General features: G+C 44.3%; 1 protein-coding gene across 1 annotated transcript in view; it reads left to right on the top strand.

The window, feature by feature from the left end:
- The first annotated feature begins 12,921 nt into the window (after positions 1-12,921).
- LOC126293579 (melanization protease 1-like) overlaps positions 12,922-23,327 on the top strand; it is a 42,151-nt gene continuing 31,745 nt past the window's right edge. Inside the window, exon 1 of the mRNA XM_049986854.1 lies at positions 12,922-12,978. Within this exon, the coding sequence (XP_049842811.1) occupies positions 12,927-12,978 (52 nt within the window). The 5' untranslated portion in view covers positions 12,922-12,926. The remainder of the gene's footprint in view (positions 12,979-23,327) is intronic.

The raw sequence follows: 23,327 nt of genomic DNA, 5'->3' as shown, positions 1-23,327 counted from the left end.
CACTTTACGTGCCACTGTCATTACTTTCCTTTCCTGTTCCAGTCGCGTATGGTTCGCGGGAAGAACGACTGTCTGAAAGCCTCCGTGCTCGCTCGCATCGCTCTAATTTAACATTCGTGATCTCCTCGGGAGGTATAAGTAAGGGGAAGCAATATATTCGATACCTCATACAGAAACACACCCTCTCGAAACCTGGCGAGCAGAGCGCCTCTCTTGTACAGTCTGCCACTTGAGTTTGCTAAACATCTCCGTAACGCTATCACGGTTACCAAATAACTCTGTGGCGAAACGCGCCGCTCTTCTTTGGATCTTCTCTATTTCCTCCGTCAACCCGATCTGGTACGGATCCCACACTGATGAGCAATACTCAAGTATAGGTCGAACGAGTGTTCTGTAAGCCACCTCCTTTGTCGATGGACTACATTTTCTAAGGACTCTCCCAATTAATCTCAACCTGGCACCCGTCTTACCAACAATTAATTTTATATGACCATTCCATTTTAAATCGTTCCGCAAGCATACTCCCAGATATTTTACAGAAGTAACTGCTACCAGTGTTTGTTCCGCTATTATATAATCATACAATAAAGGATCCTTCTTTCTATGTATTCTTAAGTCCTCCAAAGCTCTTTTAAATTCTGATTCTAATACTGGATCCCCTATCTCTTCTAAATCGACCCCTGATTCTTCTTCTATCACATCAGACAAATCTTTTCCTCATAGAAGCCTTCAATGCACTCTCTATCTGCTCCCTCCTCTGTATTTAACAGTGGAATCCCCGTTGCACTGTTAACGTTACCACCCTTGATCGTAACTGAAGGGAAGGTTTACTATCTTTTGGTTCAAAAAATCGATTTTTTAGTTCCATTTTTGGATTCATAAACGTGTTTAGGATCCACTCCTGAAGCGATTTTTCCGAATACGGCACGAAAATGTTTGTTATTCGCGCTTGAACAAAAAGATGCACCTGCCTGAAATCGGCCTTTTTCACGTACCAGCTTTTTCTGTCGGAGGACGAGTTACTGTACCGGTGCTTGTGAGGAAACACACAAAATTCAAATGAAAGTTTGAATGCGTGTGTTTGGAAACTATCCCCCCAACACTTGCACTCTGGTGCGAAAACTGTGGTGATTGCGGCTTTCCTGGCAGTGAGCAGTTTCAACGAAGGGTATTCAGCCATTATGAAGAACATGATAACCATGCACGTCACCCTGGGACCCTATTCGATGCAGTTCGCCAAGCATTCGGACGACCAGCGGATTCAAGCGGCCGAAAACCGCTTGTCACCGGCCGTGCGAGCGGCTCTGGAGCAGCGCAGGATGGCCCAGATCGAGCAGAACGCTCTCTGTGATGAAGAGGAAGGACTGGTTTATGGACCCGGAATAGCAGATTGAACGTAACTTGCATAATATTCATTAATATGTGCTCAAAACTTCAAACGCGTTTTTTCTCGAAATGACTTTTTTTATCGCGCCATATGGTAACTTCAAATCTACAGAACCGATTGGCATGATTCCTTGTTTCCGACGAAGCTAACTAAATTGTCTAGGAGTTGTGACACTTTTATTCCAATCCGTCAACTATAAATATTTTTACTTGGCCGACGAAATCGAAAAATTGATGAAAAGAACACTATTTTTTCAAATGGCCGCCATTTTGTTTCCTATGGTCCAAATAACTTAAGCAAGGTACAACTCCTAAAGAATCTTATATACTTCGCTAACGTCAACTCAATTTTGATTTCAGACTAGCCGGCTGACCTGTGACATACCGCGCATGGAGGTCTACATCGAAATTTTGTTTCGTTCCGACGGCACTTCCGCCTCTTTTCTTCGACATTTCCGGTCGGAAAAATTCCAGTTTGTAGAGGAAATTTCAATAAACATTTTCACCCAATTTAAAATTGACATCTGTAACACACCCCGAGAAAAAAATTCTCAAAGAACATGCTTTTTTCGGGCCAAAGATAGTAAAACTCCCCTTAACCGAAGGCTGTTTTGACTTTCCTATATGCTGATTCAGTCCTTCCGACAATACTTTCTTTTCTGATTTCTTCATATTTTTCATGTAGCCATTTCGTCTTAGCTTCCCTGTACATCCTATTTATTTCATTCCTCCGTGACTTGTATTTTTGTATCCCTGAATTACCCTGAACATTTTTGTACTTGCTTCTTTGATTGATCAACTGAAGTATTTCTTCTGTTACCGATATTTTCTTCGCAGTTACCGTCTTTGTACCAATTTTTTGCTTTCCAACTTCTGTGATTGTCCTTTTTACAGATGTCGATTCCTCTTCAACTGTACTGCCTACAGAGCTATTCTTTATTACTGTATCTATAGCCATAGAGAACTTCAAGCATGTTATCCCATATTACTTCCAGAATTATGGAAATTTTATTTCTCTTCCTTTGTAGTGAAGAGTGGTCAGGACAGATGCTGTGGTCTCGCCACGAACTTGACAAAGTCACTGCGTTACACACTCAATTTCGTGTATTTGGAACGATCTGTTACGTGTTCCACCGAGTTCAGCTTCATTGCGAGTTTCTTTGCAGCAGAAGGGAACCCGCAAAGGTACAAAACAGGACGGGAACAATCTCCTGCTATTGCGATATCCTGAAGCTGCAACGCTCCGTGTCACTGCAGGAGCGATAACAGCTTCCTTATCCTGTCTCTATCACCACGTCCTGATGCGGACTGCAAACGAACCAGAACTCACACGGTTACTGAGTTTCTGCCTGCAACGTAAACATGAAGGAACTAAGGCGCTAAAGGATAACTTGTATTATTTGGAACGCAGAACAAGTGAAACGCATGTGTACAGACAGAACGTAATTCCGTTTTTATTTAAAAAAAAAAGTTCAAATGGCTCTAAGCACTATGGGACAACTGCTGTGGTCATCAGTCCGTTATACTTAGAACTACTTAAACGTAACTAACCTAAGGACATCGCACATCCATGCCCGAGGCAGGATTCGAACCTGCGACCGTAGCAATAGCGCGGTTCCCTACTGAAGCGCCTAGAACCGCTCGGCTACAGCGGCCGGCCCCGGGTTTATTAATACAGATCTTATCCACTGGTTTTCGTTAACGAAAGATAAACCGCAAAATTCCCTGCAACTCAAGAAATTAAACGTCATCAACGCTGTGCAATGTAGACAACATGTAGTACTGAAACTCAATTTGGGGGGGGGGGGTGGGGTGGGGGGGGGGGTGGGAGGGGTGGTATAAAAGCTCTGTCGATACTAACGTATTACATCTTAATTATGCGATACATGTGATCGCAAAAGCAGCTAGAAAAAATGTTTTTTTTTCCGGCTATAGTCAAGTGCAACACGTATCTTTAACACACAGTAATAAAAGTTCGTCATTACATTTTTTGTAATAATACTTTGTATTTCTTTTAAACTGTCTATTAAATACAGTGTGTGATGTGTAATCAATATATTCTAAAAACATGAAAAATGGCTCTGAGCACTATGGGACTTAACATCTGTGATCATCAGTTCCCTAGAACTTAGAACTACCTAAACCTAACTAACCTAAGGACATCACACACATCCATGCCCGAGGCAAGATTCGAACCTGCGACCGTAGCAGTCGCGCGGTTCCGGACTGAGCGCCTAGAACCGCTAGACCACCGCGGCCGGCTAAAAACATAAAATTATGACACATGCAAACCATGTATTGCTAAAATTATACATACAGTTAGGTGGAAGTTACTTGTAATAGCTTTGACATATGTCAACTGAGACCTTTTGCTCCACTTTTCCGAAAATAATTTGATGAAAAGTTATGCTTTCGCCGGCCGGGGTGGCCGACCGATTCTAGGCGCTACAGTATGGGACCGCGCGACCACTACGGTCGCAGGTTCGAATCCTGCCTCGGGCACGGATGTGTGTGATGTCCTTAGGTTAGTTGGGTTTACGTAGTTCTAAGTTCTAGGGGACTAATGACCTCAGAAGTTAAGTCCCATAGTGCTCAGAGCCATAGCCATAAAAACTTTCGCAGTTTAAAAATATTTATTTTGTAAAATTGAATAACATTTTAATAACCAATGCTATATTGTTGTAACCAAATCGAAGGGAATTTGCGTTTCATGGAGTATCAGCGCATCCTCTGTAAAACAAAAGGCCGCACGGGATTAGCCGAGCGGTCTACGGCGCTACAGTCATGGACTGTGCGGCTGGACCCGGCGGAGGTTCGAGTCCTCCCTCGGGCATGGGTGTGTGTGTTTGTCCTTAGGATAATTTAGGTTAAGTAGTGTGTAACCTTAGGTATTGATGACCTTAGCGGTTAAGTCCCATAAGATTTCACGCACATTTAATTTTGTAAAACAAAAGAGTATCAAAGTGCCTTAAAAAAAAAGAAAAGAAATGTAATATAGCTTGCAATCTGGTTGGAGTTCAGGCAGCGAGTACTCATAATACATTCTGTTTACATGTGGCTCCCAAAACCGGATTTGGTAAACCGATTTCCCAGTATCGCTTCTGGATGATCCTGTAAACACTTCAAAATCAGTTCTAGAAATCCGCTTCCGGTTGCCAGTTTTCCTGTTCAGAAATCGATTTACACTCGCATGTAAACAGAAATGGTTTTGAATCGTGCTTGGGCTGTTAGGTTTCGGCTTGTTTTTAAAAATGTTCGGCCAATATGGACGGAGTAGCTTTGTGTACAGTGAAGGATAAGCAGAAATATTAGACTGAAGCTGTCTGCACCTCGTCTTACTGAAGATAAATAGCGATTGTGCTGACTAAACCAGAAACTGTAACAGCTGTTTTCCAGGCGCCATATTTAATTGGGCTAGCGAATCCGCTTCACACCTTAATATGTAAGCACGACAGCGAAGAACGGTTTCCGAAATTCGGTCTTCGTCTTTCGGAAGATGTGTCGCATGTTAACATAGTGATAGAGAACCTCGGAGCACCTGAAAAGAGCCGGCGGCTGTGGCCGAGCGGTTCTAGGCGCTACAGTCTGGAACCGCGAGACCGCTACGGTCGCAGGTTCGAATCCTGCCTCGGGCATGGATGTGTGTGATGTCCTTAGGTTAGTTAGGTTTAAGTAGTTCTAACTTCTAGGGGACTGATGACCTAAGATGATAAGTCCCATAGTGCTTTGAGCCATTTGAACCTGAAAAGATGCCTGGCTCCGTGACCTAAATACTGTACAGAAAATGGAAACACCTAGACTGAACGCCATGAAGCTCACTACAATTTATATTTTTATGAACATTTTGCTCATTACAAAATTATTGTAATTAAAAAGTTTCAGTTTCGCCAAAATTCACTCGGGAAATATGAAATTATAATTATGTGTAGTTACGTCCGAATTGTGTGTTAGCAGATGTGAAAATAATCGAACTATCAGTTTAATAAGCCACTGCTGCAAAATACTAACACGAGTTCTTTACAGATGAATGGAAAAACTGTTAGAAGCAGACCTCGGGGAAGATCAGTTTGGATTCCGTAGAAATGTTGGAACACGTGAGGCAATACTGACCCTCCGACTTATATTAGAAAACAGATTACGGAAAGGCAAACCGACGTTTCTAGCATTTGTAGACTTAGAGAAAGCTTTTGACAATGTTGACTGGAATACTCTCTTTCAAATTCTGAAGGCGGCAGGGGTCAAATACAGGGAGCGAAAGGCTATGTACAAATTGTACAGAAACCAGATGGCGGTTATAAGAGTCGAGGGACATGAAAGGGAAGCAGTGGTTGGGAAAGGAGTGAGACAGGGTTGTAGCCTATCCCTGATGTTATTCGATTTGTGTATTGAGCACACAGTAAAGGAAACAAAATTCTGAGTAGGAATTAAAATCCATGGAGAAGAAATGAAAACTTTGTGGTTCGCCGATGACATTGTAATTCTGTCAGAGACAGCAAAGGACCTGGAAGAGCAGATGAATGGAATGGACAGTGCCTTGAAAGGAGGATATAAGGTGAAAACCAACAAAAGCAAAACGAGGATAATGGAATGTAGTCGAATTAAATCGGATGATGCTGTGGGAATTAGATTAGGAAACGAGACGCTTAAAGTAGCAAATGAGTTTTGCTATTTAGGGGAGCAAAATAACTGATGATAGTCGAAGTAGAGAGGATATAAAATGTAGACTGGCAATGGCAAGAAAAGCGTTTCTGAAGAGAAATTTGTTAACATCGAGTATAGATTTAAGTGTCAGGAAGTCGTTTCTGAAAGTATTGGTATGGAGTGTAGCCATGTATGGAAGTGAAACGTGGACGATAAATAGTTTAGACAAGAAGAGAATAGAAGCTTTCGAAATGTGGTGCTACAGAAGAATGCTAAAGATTAGATGGGTAGATCACACAACTAATGAGGAGGTACTGAATAGAATTGAGGAGAAGAGAAATTTGTGGCACAACTTGGCTAGGGGAAGGGATTGGTTAGTAGGCTATATTCTGAGGTATCAAGGGATCACGAATTTAGCATTGGAGGGCAGCGTGGAGGGTAAAAATCGTAGAGGGAGACCAAGAGATGAATACACTAAGCAGATTCAGAAGTATGTAGGCTGCAGTAGGTACTGGGAGATGAAGAAGCTTGCACAGGATAGAGTAGCATGGAGAGCTGCATCAAACCAGTCTCTGAAGACAACAACAACGTCCGAATTTTGGGTCTATGCTTAGCTTTTGGCCTAGAAGGTACATGTCAGGTAGTCTGTGATATAGTTTGAAAGATACTATGCCACTTGCCCGATGATCTTTCTCGTTTGTCTCGCTTTTCTGTTGTAGTAGTGTCGTGAACACCTGATCTGATGATTTTATTTATTTAATCATATGGCAAGGGCCCTCTTCGGACAGGCCGTTCGCCGGGTGCCGGTCTTTTAATTTGACGCCACTTCGGCGACCTGCAGTCGATGAGGATGATAGGATGATGATGATGATGACAGCACAAGACCCAGTCCATGGGCGGAGAAAATTCCCCGACCCAGCCGGGAATCGAACCCGGGCCCAGAGGATTGACTCTCCGTCATGCTGACCATACAGGTACCGGGAGCGGACGATTTGATGTTAATAAATGATGAAAAAGACGACGAAATGTGCTTCAATCGTCTCATAACAAACCAGATCTTAGACAATGACCAGGAAGCAATAGAGACTGATAGAAGCTATTTTGGTTGCGATTACTTCTTCCCAGTTGGTTGATTTGGGGGATGACCAGACTCGGGTTTGAACCGTCGTCCTCCCGAATGCGTGTCCTCTGTGCTAACCACTGCGCCACCTCACTCGGTACTTCTTTTCTTCTCAGAAGTGCAAGAACGGTGAAAATGTGCTTACGTTGTTTGATGTTTAAATGCCAAAATTATAATGTTCCATCAAAGTAAGTGCATTTTGCCATAAACTAGCGACTGCCCCGCCTTCGCACGGGCAACATTAAATATCGACGACCAGACTACTTTTCTGGCGTAGCATACTCTCACCACCTGCGACATAGTCGCGTATACAAACAGTTGTCCAATACTGCCTTATCATTTTAGGACGTGGTGTAAAAAAGATCTGAGGATGGTCATTACGGACTGAAACCGGTATTCGTCTAAACAATTGATATTGTGATCAAAGACTGGAATAAAAAACATTTGGTAGCATACTCTGTCTACGGCCCACTGCATACAGATATGAATATAATTCAATAAGTGAAATTCATCACTTTCATATACACTATGTACTCAAAGGTATCCGGGCACCCCCAGTAACATACGTCATCATATTAAGTGCATGGTGGTACCACCTAGTACCAGGTACTCCATATCAGCGACCTCAGTAGTCATTAGACATCGTGAGAGAGCAGAATGGGGCGCTCCGCGGGACTCACGGACTTTCTAACGTGGTCAGGTGATTGGGTGTCACTTGCGTCATACGTCTGTACGCGAGATTTCCAGACATCTAAACATGACCAGGTCCACTGTTTCCAATGTGACAGTGAAGTGGAAACGTGAAGGGACACGTACAGCACAAAAGGGTACAGGCCGACCTCGTCTGTTGACTGACGGCGACCGCCGACATTTGAAGAGGGTCGAAATGTGTAATGGACAGACATTTATTCAGACCATCATACAGGAATTCCAAACTGCATCACGATCCACTGTAAGTTCAAATGGTTCTGAGCACTATGGGACTCAACTTCTGAGGTCATTAGTCCCCTAGAACTTAGAACTAGTTAAACCTAAGGACATCACACACATCCATGCCCGAGGCAGGATTCGAACCTGCGACCGTAGCGGTCTCGCGGTTCCAGACTGCAGCGCCTAGAACCGCTCGGCCACTTCGGTCGGCTCCACTGCAATTACTATGACAGTTAGGCGGGAGGTGAGATTACTTGGATTACATGGTCGAGCGGCTGCTCATAAGCCACGCCGGTAAACGCCAAACGATGCGTCGCTTGGTGTACGGAGCGTAAACGTTGGACGACTGAACAGTGGGAACAGTTATGTGGAGAGACGAATCACGGTACACAATGAGGCGACCCGATGGCAGGGTGTGGGTATGGCGAATGCCCGGTGAACGTCATCTGCCAGCGTGTGTTGTGCCAACAGTAAAATTCGGAGGCGGTAGTGTTGCGGTGTTTTTCACGGAGAGGGCTTGCACCCCTTGTTGTTTTGCGTGGCACTATTACACCACACACCTACATTGATGTTTTAAGCATCTCCTTGTTTTCCACTGTGGAGGAGCAATTCGGAGATGGCGATTGCATCTTTCAACACGATCGAGCACCTGTTCATAATGGCCGGTCTGTGGCGGAGTGGTTACACGACAATAACATCCCTGTAATGGACTGGACTGCACAGAGTCCTGGCCCGAATCCTATAGAACACCTTTGGGATGTTTTGGAACGCCGACTTCGTGGCCGGACTCACCGACCGACACCGATACCTCTCCTCAGTGCAGCACTCCGTGAAGAATGGGCTGCCATTCCCCAAGAAACCTTCCAGCACCTGGCTGAAAGTATGCCTGCGAGAGTGGAAGCTGTCAATGCTAACGGTGGGCCAACACCATATTGAATTCCAGCATTACCAATGGAGGCCGCAACGAACTTGAAAGTCATTTTCAGCCAGGTGTCCGTATACTTTTGGTTACATAGTTTAACTTAGGCGTTGTCAGCAGCGCACGCCAGGAAAATAATCTGGAAGCATGGCTTTATACGTTCCGTACTGAACTGGCGTTTGCATTGACATCTCATATTAGTAATGGGTGCACTTCATGATGTAAATAGTATGTTTACAACCATCGTAAATAGTGCATGCGAAGCATGGTTGTACATGCATGTTAATGACTCAGTATGTATCGGATCCTGCCTGAGATGGCACAAATAAAAGAAGAAATAAGGAAAAACTCGCATGATCTACATGTTTACCTGGTGTTGAGAAGCTTAGTACTCACAATGGGAGGCCATGACGTTGGGATCACAGATATACTGCAAACTTTGTACACCTTTAATAGGCCATTAAAGCAACATTAAGTGCGTGTAGTGTGCACTACTCTGGCAATTCCGAAAAACAATCGCAAGCGAAATTTTATGCGTCTATCACGTGGCTTATATATCTGTGCCTAGGTACTAGATGTTGCAGTTCATTGTGACCGAGTGATTAGCGTTCGAGCTTCGGCAGATGAACCCGCGTGGGGCGACTGTTCGACTCAAACATAAATATTAATCTTTTTTTTTTCGTCACTGGTCATATTATTCAATGTATATAACACATCAGAGGTAATATAACGAAAGAAAAGCAGTAGTAATTGCGTGAAGTTTCAATTTTTCCACGGCTGTATGACAAATACCATCCTGCAACATGTGATGTCGAGAGCGCATCCGACCAGTAATTGTACGTCACTCTCATGGTCTGGCACACTGTGACTTACTTCACTGCTGGCCATTAAAATTGCTGCGCCACGAAGATGACGTGCCACAGACGCTAAATTTAAGCGACAGGAAGAAGATGCCGTGATATGCAAATGATTAGCTTCTCAGAACATTCACACAAGGCTGGCGCCTGTGGGGACACCTACAACGTGCTGACATGAGCAAACTTTCCAGCCGATTTCTCATACACAAACAGCAGTTGACCAGCGTTGCCCGGTGAAACGTTGTTGTGACGCCTCGTGTAAGGAGGAGAAATGCGTACCATCACATTTCCGACTTTGATAAAGGTCGCACTGCAGCCTATCGCGATTGCGGTTTATCGTATCGCGACATTGCTGCTCACGTTGCTCGAGATCCAATGACTGTTAGCGGACTATGGAATCGGTGGGTTCAGGAGGGTAATGCAGAACGCCGTGCTGGATCCAAACGGCCTCGTATCATTAGCAGTCGAGATGACAAGCATTTTATCCGTATGGCTGTAACGGATCGTGCAGCCACGTCTCGATCCCTGAGTCAACAGATGGGGACGTTTGCAAGACAACAACCATTTGCACGAACAGTTCGACGACTTTTGCAGCAGCACGGACTATCAGCTCGGAGACTGTGGCTGCGTTTACTCTTGACGCTGCATCACAGACAGGAGCGCATGCGATGGTGTACTCAACGACGAATCTGGGTGCACGAATGGCAAAACGTCATTTTTTCCCGGATGAATCCAGGTACTGTTTACAGCATAACGATGGTCGCATCCGTATTTGGCAACATCGCGGTGAACGCACATTGTATTCGTCATCGCCATACTGGAGTATCAACCGGCGTGACGGTGTGGTGTGCCATTGGTTACACGTCTCGGTCACCTCTTGTTCGCATTGACGACATTTTGAAGAGTGGACGTTACATTTTAGATGTGTTATGACCCGTGGCTCTACCGTTCATTCCATTCCTGCAAATCCCTACATTTCAGCAGGATAATGCACGACCGCATGTTGCAGGTGCTGTACGGGCCTTTCTGTATACAGAGAATGTTCGACCGCTGCCCTGGACAGCACATTCTTCAGATCTCTCACCAATTGATAACGTCTGGTCAATGCTGGCCGAGCAGCTTGTCACAATATGACAGTCACTTCGAGGTGCATTCTAGTTCTAAGGCCTCCGATTTTTGTTCTAATTAACTACTTACCCGAAATCGATGAAACTGGCGTTACTTCTCGTCGTAATCGCCCTTGCAGACGTACACATTTTTCACAACGCTGATACCATGATTCCATGGCAGCGGCGAAGGCTTCTTTAGGAGTCTGTTTTGACCACTGGAAAATCGCTGAGGTATAGCAGCACGGCTGGTGAATGTGCGGCCACGGAGAGTGTCTTTCATTGCTGGAAAAAGCCAAAAGTCACTAGGAGGCAGGTCAGCTGAGTAGGGAGCATGAGGAATCACTTCAAAGTTGTTATCACGAAGAAACTGTTGCGTAACGTTAGCTCGATGTGAGGGTGCGTTGTCTTGGTGAAACAGCACACGTGCAGCCCTTCCCGGACGTTTTTGTTGCAGTGCAGGAAGGAATTTGTTCTTCAAAATATTTTCGTAGGATGCACCTGTTACCGTAGTGCCCTCGCTGTCCCAGAACATGGACACCATCATTTTTTCAGCACTGGTGGTTACCCGAAATTTTTTGGTGGCGGTGAATCTCTGTGCTTCTATTGAGCTGACTGGCGCTTTGTTTCTGGATTGAAAAATGGCATCCATGTCTCATCCATTGTCACAACCGACGAAAAGAAGGTCCCATTCGTGCTGTTGTTGCGCGTCAACATTGCTTGGCAACATGCCACACGGGCAACCATGTGGTCGTCCGTCAGCATTCGTGGCACCCACCTGGATGACACTTTTCGCATTTTCAGGTCGTCATGCAGGATTGTGTGCACAGAACCCACAGAAATGCCAACTCTGGAGGCGATCTGTTCAACAGTTACTCGGCGATCCCCCAAACCAATTCTCTCCACTTTCTCGATCATGTCGTCAGACCCGCTTGTGCGAGCCCGAGGTTTTGTCACACAATGTTCTGCCTTCATTAAACTGTCGCACCCTCGAACGAACTTTCGACACATCCATAGCTCCATCACCACATGTCTCCTTCAACTCTCGGTGAATTTCAATTGGTTTCACACCACGCAAATTGAGAAAACGAATGATTGCACGCTGTTCAAGTAAGGAAAACGTCGCCATTTTAAGTATTTAAAACAGTTCTCATTCTCGCCGCTGGTGGTAAAATTCCATCTACCGTACAGTGCTGCCATCTCTGGGACGTATTGACAATGAACCCGGCCTCATTTTAAAACAATTCGCATGTTTCTATCTCTTTCCAGTCCAGAGAAAAAAAATTGGAGGCCTTAGAACTTGAATGCACCTCGTAATATTGATGAAGTGTGGTATCGTGTTAAAGCTTGCATTGGCAGTTGTACCTGTTAACGGCATCCGAACTCCATTTGACTCAATGCCGAGGCATATCAAGGCCGTTATTAGGGCCAGAGGTGGTTGTAGCGGGTACTGATTTCTCAGGACGTATGCTCCCAAATTGCGTGAAACTGTAATCACATGTCAGTTCTAGTGTAACATATTAGTTCAATGAATACCCGTTTATCATATGCATTTCTTCTTGATGTAGCAATTTTAATGGCCAGTAGTGTACTTCCTGTTGCGGTCGGCAGTGTTGAATCTGCAGTGCAGTGGTGTCGCAGATAGTTATTGCTACGAATTTCGGAGAATTCTGTAATGAATAAAAAGTCTGTAGATTCCAGGAGGGGGAGAGTGCTCCGCCTTCCCCCCCACTCCCGCCCTCCCCCTCTGCCCCCACCTTGCGGACGCATATGATGAGCTCTACGCTGTATTGGCTAACAGCCTGTTGGCGTCCTTGGAGTGTTCCTTATCCGTTCGCAGAACCGCGACGCCGCTCAGCTTGCTGGCCTTCCTTAATCGTGCGGTACTTCCCGGTATCCCAGTGACCAATAGAGGCCAACGGCATCACCTATATGTGCACGGTGCTGGTGAAGCCTTGCAGTGGGCGATGGACCTCCGCCGAGGGCAGCTGTGGGCGCTCTTGCTGCTGCTTACCGTTCGTAAGTACCGGGAGCTGTTCGGACAGTTCAGCTGCGAACTGCTATTTACGATGCGACCTATTCGCCACAGTTGCCACATTACATTAACGGTCTGTCCTTGTGGTGTGCGTACTGTAAGACCTTCTGTACACACACCATCAGATTATTTGACTTGTCGCTCTAACGAAGCAGGCGAGTGTCAGCAATATGTCTCTTGGTCTTATCGTGGCGTGTTTATCTTCTGCCATTAGGTCAGACGATAGAAATGCCACTTGCACGCTTAGAGTAGCAGATTGACGGTGACCAACTTTAAACAGAAATTGATTAGTTTTCACACACATTTATTAAAATAATAAAAAGCATAGACATTAGGTAACTTGATTCTGCATCCTGTTTACAATTAACAATCTGAAGTTCCTTTGGTCTTGGTACGTTAATCTTATTCTCACATATCTCTGATACCTGACAAAGTGTCTATTCATTTATCTTTATCGCTATGTACAGGAATATGATAATCTTATTAGGCGCAGACTGAAACTTGACTATAGACTGGTACACACTAATGCAGACTGGTACAGACAGGGGCAAATAAATGCAGACTGACTAATCGGAGGTCTGTACACTCGTTATAATACCTCGCATGTTCAGGTATCACTGCGCGAGTGTGATCCATGAGGAGAAAAGGTTCTACGTTAGCAGCAATCTCATTGGCTGCGTTACATATTAACACGCAGATCGGTGGAAGCAGAATTTGGTCCGTCTCTAAGGCAGCGCAATATCGTAGTGCGGAGACGGACAAGTGCTGCATCTGCGCTGTTGTGCTTAGCAGTGGTAAAGTTGTTTATGCGCTGACTACGAGGAACTATGTGCACAACAGTCCTATATGAGGTGTGCCCAAAAACTAAGGAGAGTTTATATTTTTATGAAAAAATATTCATTTATTCATTAATATTCACGTTGTCTATGAAGATAGTAACTGTTCTTGAAAGAACAGATGTCATTGATGACTGTGGAGCTTCTCTAGAATAAATGGTAATTAACTGAAACCGTCAGCTGCCGACAGGTGTTGTTGATATACTTCATTGTGGACAGCTGAAAATGTGTCCCCCGACCGGGACTCGAACCCGGGATCTCTTACTTACACGGCAGATGCTCCACCCTCCTGAGCCACAGAGGACACAGATGAATAGCTCTACTGCAGTGACTTATCCCTTGCACGCTCCCCATGAGACCTACATTCTCAACTATAATTAATCTACATATGTAATGTTCCTAAGAGATACTCTGCCCATCCACTCATTACTCGCGCCCACTTAAGTTGACACTTCCCGTAAGAGTTTGGGCAACCTGTGCACAGTCGCATGGGCTAAGTATCTATTAGGAACATTACGTATGTACCGGGTGATCAAAACGTCAGCATAAATTTGAAAACTGAATAAATCACGGAATAATGTGGATAGAGAGGTAAAAATTGACTCACATGATTGGAATGACATGGGGTTTTATTAGAACCACCCCATATTGCTAGACGCATGAAAGATCTCTTTCTCACGTCGTTTGGTGATGATTATGTGCTCAGCCGCCACTTTCGTCATGCTTGGCCTCCCAGGTCCCCAGACCTCAGTCCGTGCGATTATTGGGTTGGGGTTACCTAAAGTCGCAAGTGTATCGTGATTGACTGACATTTCTAAGGATGCTGGAAGACAACATCCGACGCCAATGTCTCACCATAACTCTGGACATGCTTTACAGTGCTGTTCACAACATTATTCCTCGACTACAGCTATTGTTAAGGAATGATGGTGACCATATTGAGCATTCCATGTAAAAGCTTCATCTTTGCTTTGCCTTACTTTGTTATGCTAATTATTGCTATTCTAATCAGATGAAGCGCCATCTGTCGGACATTTTTTTAACTTTTGTATTTTTTCGGTTCTAATAAAACCCCATGTCATTCCAAGCATGTGTGTCAATTCGTACCTCTCTATCTACATTATTCCGTGATTTATTCAGTTTTCAAATTTATACTGACTTTTTGATCACCTGGTAGATTGTGGACAGTTGGGAGTGTGGGTCTCACGGGGAGCATGCAAGGGATAAGTCCCTGCAGTCGCGCTATTCATTTGTGTCCTCGGTGGCTCAGATGGATAGAGCGTCGGTCATGTAAGCATGAGATCCTGGGTTCGTTTCCTGGTTGGGGCACACATTTTCAGCTGTCCCCATCAAGGTATGTCAATAACACCTGTCGACAGCTGAGGGTTTCCATTAATTATCATTTGTCTAAAGGTGATAGGGGTAAAATACAGGGAGAGAAAGGCAACTTACAATTTGTACAGAAAGCAGATGGCAGTTATAAGAGTCGAGGGACATGAAAGGGAAGCAGCGGTTGGGAAGGAAGTGAGACAGGGTTGTAGCCTCTCCCCAATGTTATTCAGTCTGTATATTGAGCGAGCAGTAAAGAAAACAAAAGAAAATTTCGGTGTAGGTATTAAAGTCCATGGAGAAGAAATAAAAACTTTAAAGTTCGCTGATGACATTGTAACTCTGTCAGAGACAGCAAAGGACTTGGAAGAGCAGTTGAATGGAATGGACAGTGTCTTGAAAGGAGGATATAAGATGAACATCAATAAAAGCAAAACGAGGATAATGGAATGTAGTCGAATTAAGTCGGGTGATGCTGGGGGAATTAGATTAGGAAGTGAGACACTTAAAGTAGTAAAGGAGTTTTTGGCGAGCAAACTAACTGATGATGGTCGAAGTAGAGATGATATAAAATGTAGACTGGCAATGGCAAGAAAAGCGTTTCTGAAGAAAAGGAATTTGTTAACATCGAGTGTAGATTTGTCAGGAAGTCGTTTCTGAAAGTATTTGTATGGAGTGCAGCCATGTATGGAGGTGAAACGTGGGCGATAAATAGTTTGGACAAGAAGGGAATAGAAGCTTTCGAAATGTGGTGCTACAGAAGAATGCTGAAGATTAGATGGGTAGATCACATAAATAATAAGGAGGTGTTGAATAGGATTGGGGAGAAGAGACGTTTGTGGCACAACTTGACTAGATGAAGGGATCTGTTGGTAGGACATGTTTTGAGGCATCAAGGGATGACCAATTTAGTATTGGAGGGCAGCGTGGAGTGTAAAAATCGTAGAGGGAGACCAAGAGATGAATACACCAAGCACATTCAGAAGGATGTAGGTTGCAGTAGGTACTGGGAGATGAAGAAGCTTGCACAGCTAGAGTAGCATGGAGAGCTGAATCAAACCAGTCTCAGGACTGAAGACAACAACAACAACTACATCGTCTGGAAGACGCTGTCCGCCGAGGTGTTTCTTCAAGTGCAGGAACAGATGGTAGTCACTGGGCGCAAGATCGAGGCTGTACGGAGGATGACCTAGAGTTTCCCGTCGAAAAGATGTGGTGAGCTCTTTGGTCTGATTCGCCAGATGCGGACGGGCATTGTCTTGCAGCAAAACGATGCCCTTGCTCAACTTCCATGGACTGTTGCTTTGATTCTGGTGTGACATAGGCCACACGTTTTTCATCACCCGCAACAATTTGACTTAAGAAATCATCACCGTAGTTGTGGTACTGCTCAAGGAAAGTCAATGCACTGTCTAAACGTCTGGTTTTGTGCACATCCGTCAACATTTTCGGTACCCAACGGGCACACAATTTTCGGTAATTCAAGTGCTCGGTCGCAGTGGCATACAAAACACTACGAGAAACATTGGGAAAGTCATCCCTCAAGGAGGAGATCGTAAAGCGTCTGTTTCCTCTCACCTTATTGTCTACTTCCTGCACCAAACTTTCATTAACGACCGAAGGACGCCCACCCCGTTGTTCATCATGCACATTTGTGCGGCCATCTTTAAATGCTCTCACCCACTTTCTCACCATTCCATCACTCATAATGTTTTCTCCGTAAACTGCACAGATCCCACGGTAAATATCGATCGCTTTTAGGCCTATACGACTAAGAAATCTTATAACAGCCCGTACTTCACACTCGGCGGGACTCACGATTATCGGAGGCATCTTAATTGAAAAAATTGTTCAAATGCCTCTGAGCACTATGGGACTTAACTTCTGAGGTCATCCGTCCCCTAGAACTTAGAACTACGTAAACCTAACTAACCTAAGGACATCACACACATCCATACCCAGGCAGGATTCGAACCTGCGACCGTAGTGGTCGCGCGGTTCCAGACTGTAGCGCCTAGAATCGCTCGGTCACCCAGGCCGGACATCGTAAACACTCAGTACACAACGTAAACAATGAACAATCAGATTGTAATGGCGTCAGTGTGTAGATTAAGGTACAAGCTTTCATGTAAAAATAGAATTATTGAGATATCTTAGCACGACTTTTTTTTAATTTCAAAACGGTACTTATTTAAAAAAACACGCCTCATATTTTTATGAAAAAATATTTTTTATCTATTAATATTTACATTGTCCCTTCAAAGCAATTCCCCTCAGATACAATACACTTGCGCTAACGCTTCTTCCAATCCTCGAAGCACTTCTCATAAGCACATTCTGATACGAGGTGCATTCAAGTTCTAAGGCCTCCGATTTTTTTTCTCCGGACTGGAAAGAGATAGAAACATGCGCATTGTTTTAAAATGAGGACGCGTTCATTGTCAATACGTCCCAGAGATGGCAGCACCGTACGGCAGATGGAATTTTACCGCCAGCGGCGAGAATGAGAACGGTTTTAAATACTTAAAATGGCGACGTTTTCCTCACTTGAACAGCGTGCAGTCATTCGTTTTCTGAATTTGCGTGGTGTGAAACCAATTGAAATTCATCGACAGTTGAAGGAGAGATGTGGTGATGGAGTTATGGACGTGTCGAAAGTGCGTTCATGGGTGCGACAGTTTAATGAAGGCAGAACATCGTGTGACAACAAACCGAAACAACCTCGGGCTCGCACAAGCCGGTCTGACGACACGATCGAGAAAGGAGAGAATTGTTTTGGGGGATCGACGAATGACTGTTGAACAGACCGCCTCCAGAGTTGGCATTTCTGTGGGTTCTGTGCACACAATCCTGCATGACGACCTGAAAATGCGAAAAGTGTCATCCAGGTGGGTGCCACGAATGCTGACGGACGACCACATGGCTGCCCGTGTGGCATGTTGCCGAGCAATGTTGACACGCAACAACAGCACGAATGGGACCTTCTTTTCGTCGGTTGTGACAATGGATGAGACGTGGATGCCATTTTTCAATCCAGAAACAAAGCGCCAGTCAGCTCAATGGAAGCACACAGATTCACCGCCACCAAAAAAAATTCGGGTAACCGCCAGTACTGAAAAAATGATGGTGTCCATGTTTTGGGACAGCGAAGGCACTACGGTAACAGGTGCATCCTACGAAAATGTTTTGAAGAACAAATTCCTTCCTGCACTGCAACAAAAACGTCCGGGAAGGGCTGCGGGTGTGCTGTTTCACCAAGACAACGCACCCGCACATCGAGCTAACGTTACGCAACAGTTTCTTCGTGATAACAACTTCGAAGTGATTCCTCATGCTCCCTACTCACCTGACCTGCCTCCCTGTGACTTTTGGCTTTTTCCAGCAATGAAAGACACTCTCCGTGGCCGCACATTCACCAGCCGTGCTGCTATTGCCTCAGCGATTTTCCAGTGGTCACAACAGACTCGTAAAGAAGCCTTCGCCGCTGCCATGGAATGGTGGAGTCAGCGTTGTGAAAAATGTGCACGTGTGCAGGGCGATTACGTCGAGAAGTAACGCCAGTTTCATCGATTTCGGGTGAGTAGTTAATTAGAAAAAAAATTATGGGAGGCCTTAGAACTTGAATGCACATCGTACAGTCTTCAGTACCCGCAGCGATGCACTTTTTATTTTATCAATCGTTGAAAATCTTAGTGCTCTGGTAGGTCTCTTCAGTTTTGCGAACAGGAAAAAGTCGCAGGGGCCAAATCCGGTGAATATCGTGGCTGGGGCATAACTGTCGTTTTGATTTGGCCAAAATATTTCTCAAAATCAACAACGAATGAGCGGGTGCATTGTCATGATGCAAAAGCCACGAATTGTTTTCCCACAATTCCGAACGTTTTTTTCCATAGTACTTCTCGCAAACGGCGCTTAGCGTCGAGGTAATACTCCTTATTCACATAAGACTTTGAGGCAAAAATTCATGGCGCACTACACCACGGTAATTGAAAAAAAAAGAAACAGAGAGAAAAGCTTTGACATTTGATCGAACTTGGTGTGCTTTTTTCGGTCTTGGCTGTCAGGGATGCTTCCATTGCAACGATTGGGCTTTGTTTTCGACGTCATAACCGTAAACCCATGTTTCGTCACCAGTTATGACCCTTTTGAGCAACTCAGGATCATCATTGACGTCATTCGAGAGCTGCTGAGCGTCGCTCATGCGACGGTTTTGTCTGATAAAAATTGAGATGTTTTGGAACAAACTTCGCTGACACACGTCTCGTGTCCAAAACATTTTGCATGACACGAGCCGACCGATATGCCAATATCCTCAGCACCTTCTCTTTCGTTAATTCGACGATTTTTTAGAACAGTTTTCTTCACAGCTTCGACGTTATCAGCTGTTGTTGATGAGCTGGCGCGTCCAGAGCGATGTTCGTCATTGGCATCTTCTAGGCCACCTTCGAAGAGCTTGTACGACGTGTAAACTTTTTTTTTACCTAGATCAGACTCACCGTATGCCACTGTCAACATTTCAAGTGTTTTAGAGCACTTGATTCCATTTTTCACACAAAATTTGATGCAAATTCTTTTCTCCATTTTTGATTGAAATTTTTACTTTTAAGCCGTAACTGGTACCTGAATTTTTGGTTGCTGCCTCCTTGAATGATCACCTTCTGCACCAGTTGTTGACGTATTGCAATTTGGAGGAAGTTATAGTTCTTTAAGGTTTAAAATACGACTCTGTTAATCACTTGGCCATATTGCGGATAGCTTTGAGCCCACGTTTTCGTAGATTTTCAAAAGGGACCACTGTTGTAAGAAAGATCAAACAGCAATTTGCTTTTCGTGAGAAAAGGAGATTGCTTGGCACACAAACTTCCTTCAAACTACATGTCCTGCTACATCAACATTGGTCAGTGGAGTTCAGCACCGTACTATTGTACAAGAAAATAATCCAATTACTGTAATTAAGAAATTATGAGAGGTTGGTACTTATTGAATGAAAACTATAGAGAATGCATTTCTTTTTCGGTATTTTAGTGTACTTCGTACACTTACAGTTCTGTAAATTGATAGACGGCGACAACAATAAAGTTCACCTCCTTTTCCAAAAACAAGATATTTCTATTCTTCACTTCCAAAATATTTGTACACCTAAATGTTTGCCAACTGTTAGACATATTTCACTCGGTTTTATCTCTAGAATATCAATTTTCGTTAAATGTAACAATACGTTCCGAGCGACGGCCTAGCAACACGTCCTCTTTTCACAAGATACAGACTAACAGTCTTTTTTTAAATAAAATCAATTGTCTTTTTTTTACAGTCCATACTCAAAGATTCTCTAATACTATCGTTGCGGGGACTGCGCGCTACAGAGTTTCTTGCTGTCCAGCTCCGCTTCACTTCACTTCAAGTACTTTTTGAATCACATTTACACGTCCGGTATTTACATACATTACTGAGCTTCTCAGAATAAAATCAGTCACAAATTAGTTAAAGAAAAAAAAGCAGTGAGGCACACATAACATTACACGCACAATTTGAAAAGTTACCGTACTTTTTGAACAGCCCTCATATGTGACACCGCCGTGGCATAATGATTGCCATTGCGTGCGACATTCATCAGTGCGAGTGAGATGTTTGGGCAAGACTAGGTTTGGACATAAAATAATTGAATCCTTTTATCGCCCATCAGGCTCGTCTCCTGATGTAACCGAAAACTTTAGAGAAAACCTCAGTTCACTTGTATGTTGGTGAACCTTACTTTAATTATCGATGGAGACTTAAATCATCCTACAATTGATTGGGAAAATTACAGTTTTGTTAGTAGAGACCTCCTGTGAAACTTTACTAAATGCCTTCTCTGAAAGCTACAATGTTAATAGTAACCAGGCTTTTTGCAGATAATGCAGTTATCTACACTACTGGTCATCAGAATTGCTACAGAAAGAAGAAATGCAGATGATAAACAGTTATTCATTGGACAAATGTATTATACTGGTACTCACATATGATTACATTTTCACGCAATTTGGGTGCATAGATCCTGAGAAATCAGTACCCAGAAAACTACCTCTGGCCGTAATAACGGCCTTGATACGCCTGGTCATTGAGTCAAACAGAGCTCGGATGGCGTGTACAGGTACAGCTGCCCATGCAGCTTCAACGCGATACCACAGTTCATCAAGAGTAGTGACTGCCGTATTGTGACCAGCCAGTTGCTCGGCCACCAGTGACCAGCTGATAGTCCATACTGCTGCAAACGTCGTCGAACTGTTCGTGCAGTCGATGTTGCCTTGCAAACGTCCCCATCTATTGACTCAGGGATCGAGACGTGGCTGCACGATCCGTTACAGCCATGCGGATAACATGCCTGTAATCTCGACTGCTAGTGATACGAGGCGGTTGGGATCCAGCACGGCGTTCTGTAATACCCTCCTGAACCCACCGATTCCATATTCTGCCAACACTCATTGGATCTCGACCAACGGGACCAGCAATGTCGCCATACGATAAACGGCAATAGCGATAGGCTACAATTCAACCTTTATCAAAGTCAGAATCGTGATGGTATGCATGTCTCCTCCTTACACAAGGCGTCACAACAACGTTTCAGCAGGCAACGCCCGTCAACTGCTGTTTGTGTTTGAGAAATCGGTTGGAAACTTTCCTCATGTCAGCACGTAGTAGGTGTCGCCACCGGCGGCCACCTTGTGTGAATGCTCTGAAAAGCTAATCATTTGCATATCACAGCATCTTCTTCCTGTCGGTTAAATTTCGCGTCTGTTGCACGTCATCTTCGTGGTGTAGATATTTTAATGGCCAGTAGTGTATGATGAAGAACTATCTGAGAGAAGCTGCTTAAATGTGCAGTCACATCTACATCCATACTCCGCAAGACACCTGACGGTGTGTGGCGGAGGGTACCCTGAGTACCTCTACCGGTTCTCCCTTCTATTCCAGTCTGGTATTGTTCGTTTAAAGTAGGATTGTCTGTATGATTCTGTGTGGGCTCTAATCTCTCTGATTTTATCCTCATGGTATCTTCGCGAGATATACGTAGGAGGGAGCAATATACTGCTTGATTCTTCGGTGAAGGTGTGTTCTCGAAACTTTAACAAAAGCCCGTACCGAGCTACTGAGCGTCTCTCCTGCAGAGTCTTCCACTGGAGTTTATCTATCATCTCCGTAACGCTTTCGCGATTACTAAGTGATCCTGTACCGAAGCGCGCTGCTCTCCGTTGGATCTTCTCTATCTCTTCTATCAACCCTATCTGGTGCGGATCCCACACTGCTGAGCAGTATTCAAGTAGTGGGCGAACAAGCGTACGGTAACCTACTTCTCTTGTTTTCGGATTGCATTTCCTTAGGATTCTTCCAATGAATCTCAGTCTGGCATCTGCTTTACCGACGATCAACTTTATATGATCATTCCATTTTTAATCACTCCTAATGCCTACTCCCAGATAATTTATGGAATTAACTGCTTCCAGTTGCTGACCTATTTTGTAGCTAAATGTAAGGGATCTATCTTTCTATGTATTCGCAGCACATTACACTTGTTTATATAGAGATTCAATTGCCATTCCCAGCACCATGCGTCAATTCGCTGGAGATCCTCCTGCATTTCAGTACAATTTTCCACTGTTACAACCTCTTGATATACCACAGCATCATGCGCAAAAAGCCTCAGTGAACTTCTGATGTTATCCACAAGGTCATTTATGTATATTGTGAATAGCAACGGTCCTACGACACTCCCCTGCTGCACACCTGAAATCACTCTTACTTCGGAAGACTTCTCTCCATTGAGAATGACATGCTGCGTTCTGTTATCTAGGAACTCCTCAATACAATCACACAATTGGTCTGATAGTCCATATGCTGTTACTTTGTTCATTAAACGACTGTGGGGAACTGTATCGAACGCCTTGCGGACGTCGAGAAACACGGTATCCACCTGTGAACCCGTGTCTATGGCCCTCTGAGTCTCGTGGACAAATAGCGCGAAGATTTCTATGTGGTGCAGAGATCCCAACTTGCTCTCAATGTTCGGAATGTAAAATTTTGCATTTCACAAAACGAAAAAGTCAGTACGTCACTGTATAAATGCCGTGTAGCTAGGGCCTCCCGTCGGGTAGACCGTTCGCCTGGTGCAAGTCTTTCGATTTGACGCCACT

The sequence above is a fragment of the Schistocerca gregaria genome, chromosome 10 (genome assembly GCF_023897955.1).
Source record: "Schistocerca gregaria isolate iqSchGreg1 chromosome 10, iqSchGreg1.2, whole genome shotgun sequence".
Taxonomy (NCBI): Eukaryota; Metazoa; Arthropoda; class Insecta; order Orthoptera; family Acrididae; genus Schistocerca; species Schistocerca gregaria.
The sequence above is the reverse complement of the archived record's forward strand: the minus strand, read 5'-3'. Positions and strand labels throughout refer to the sequence as shown.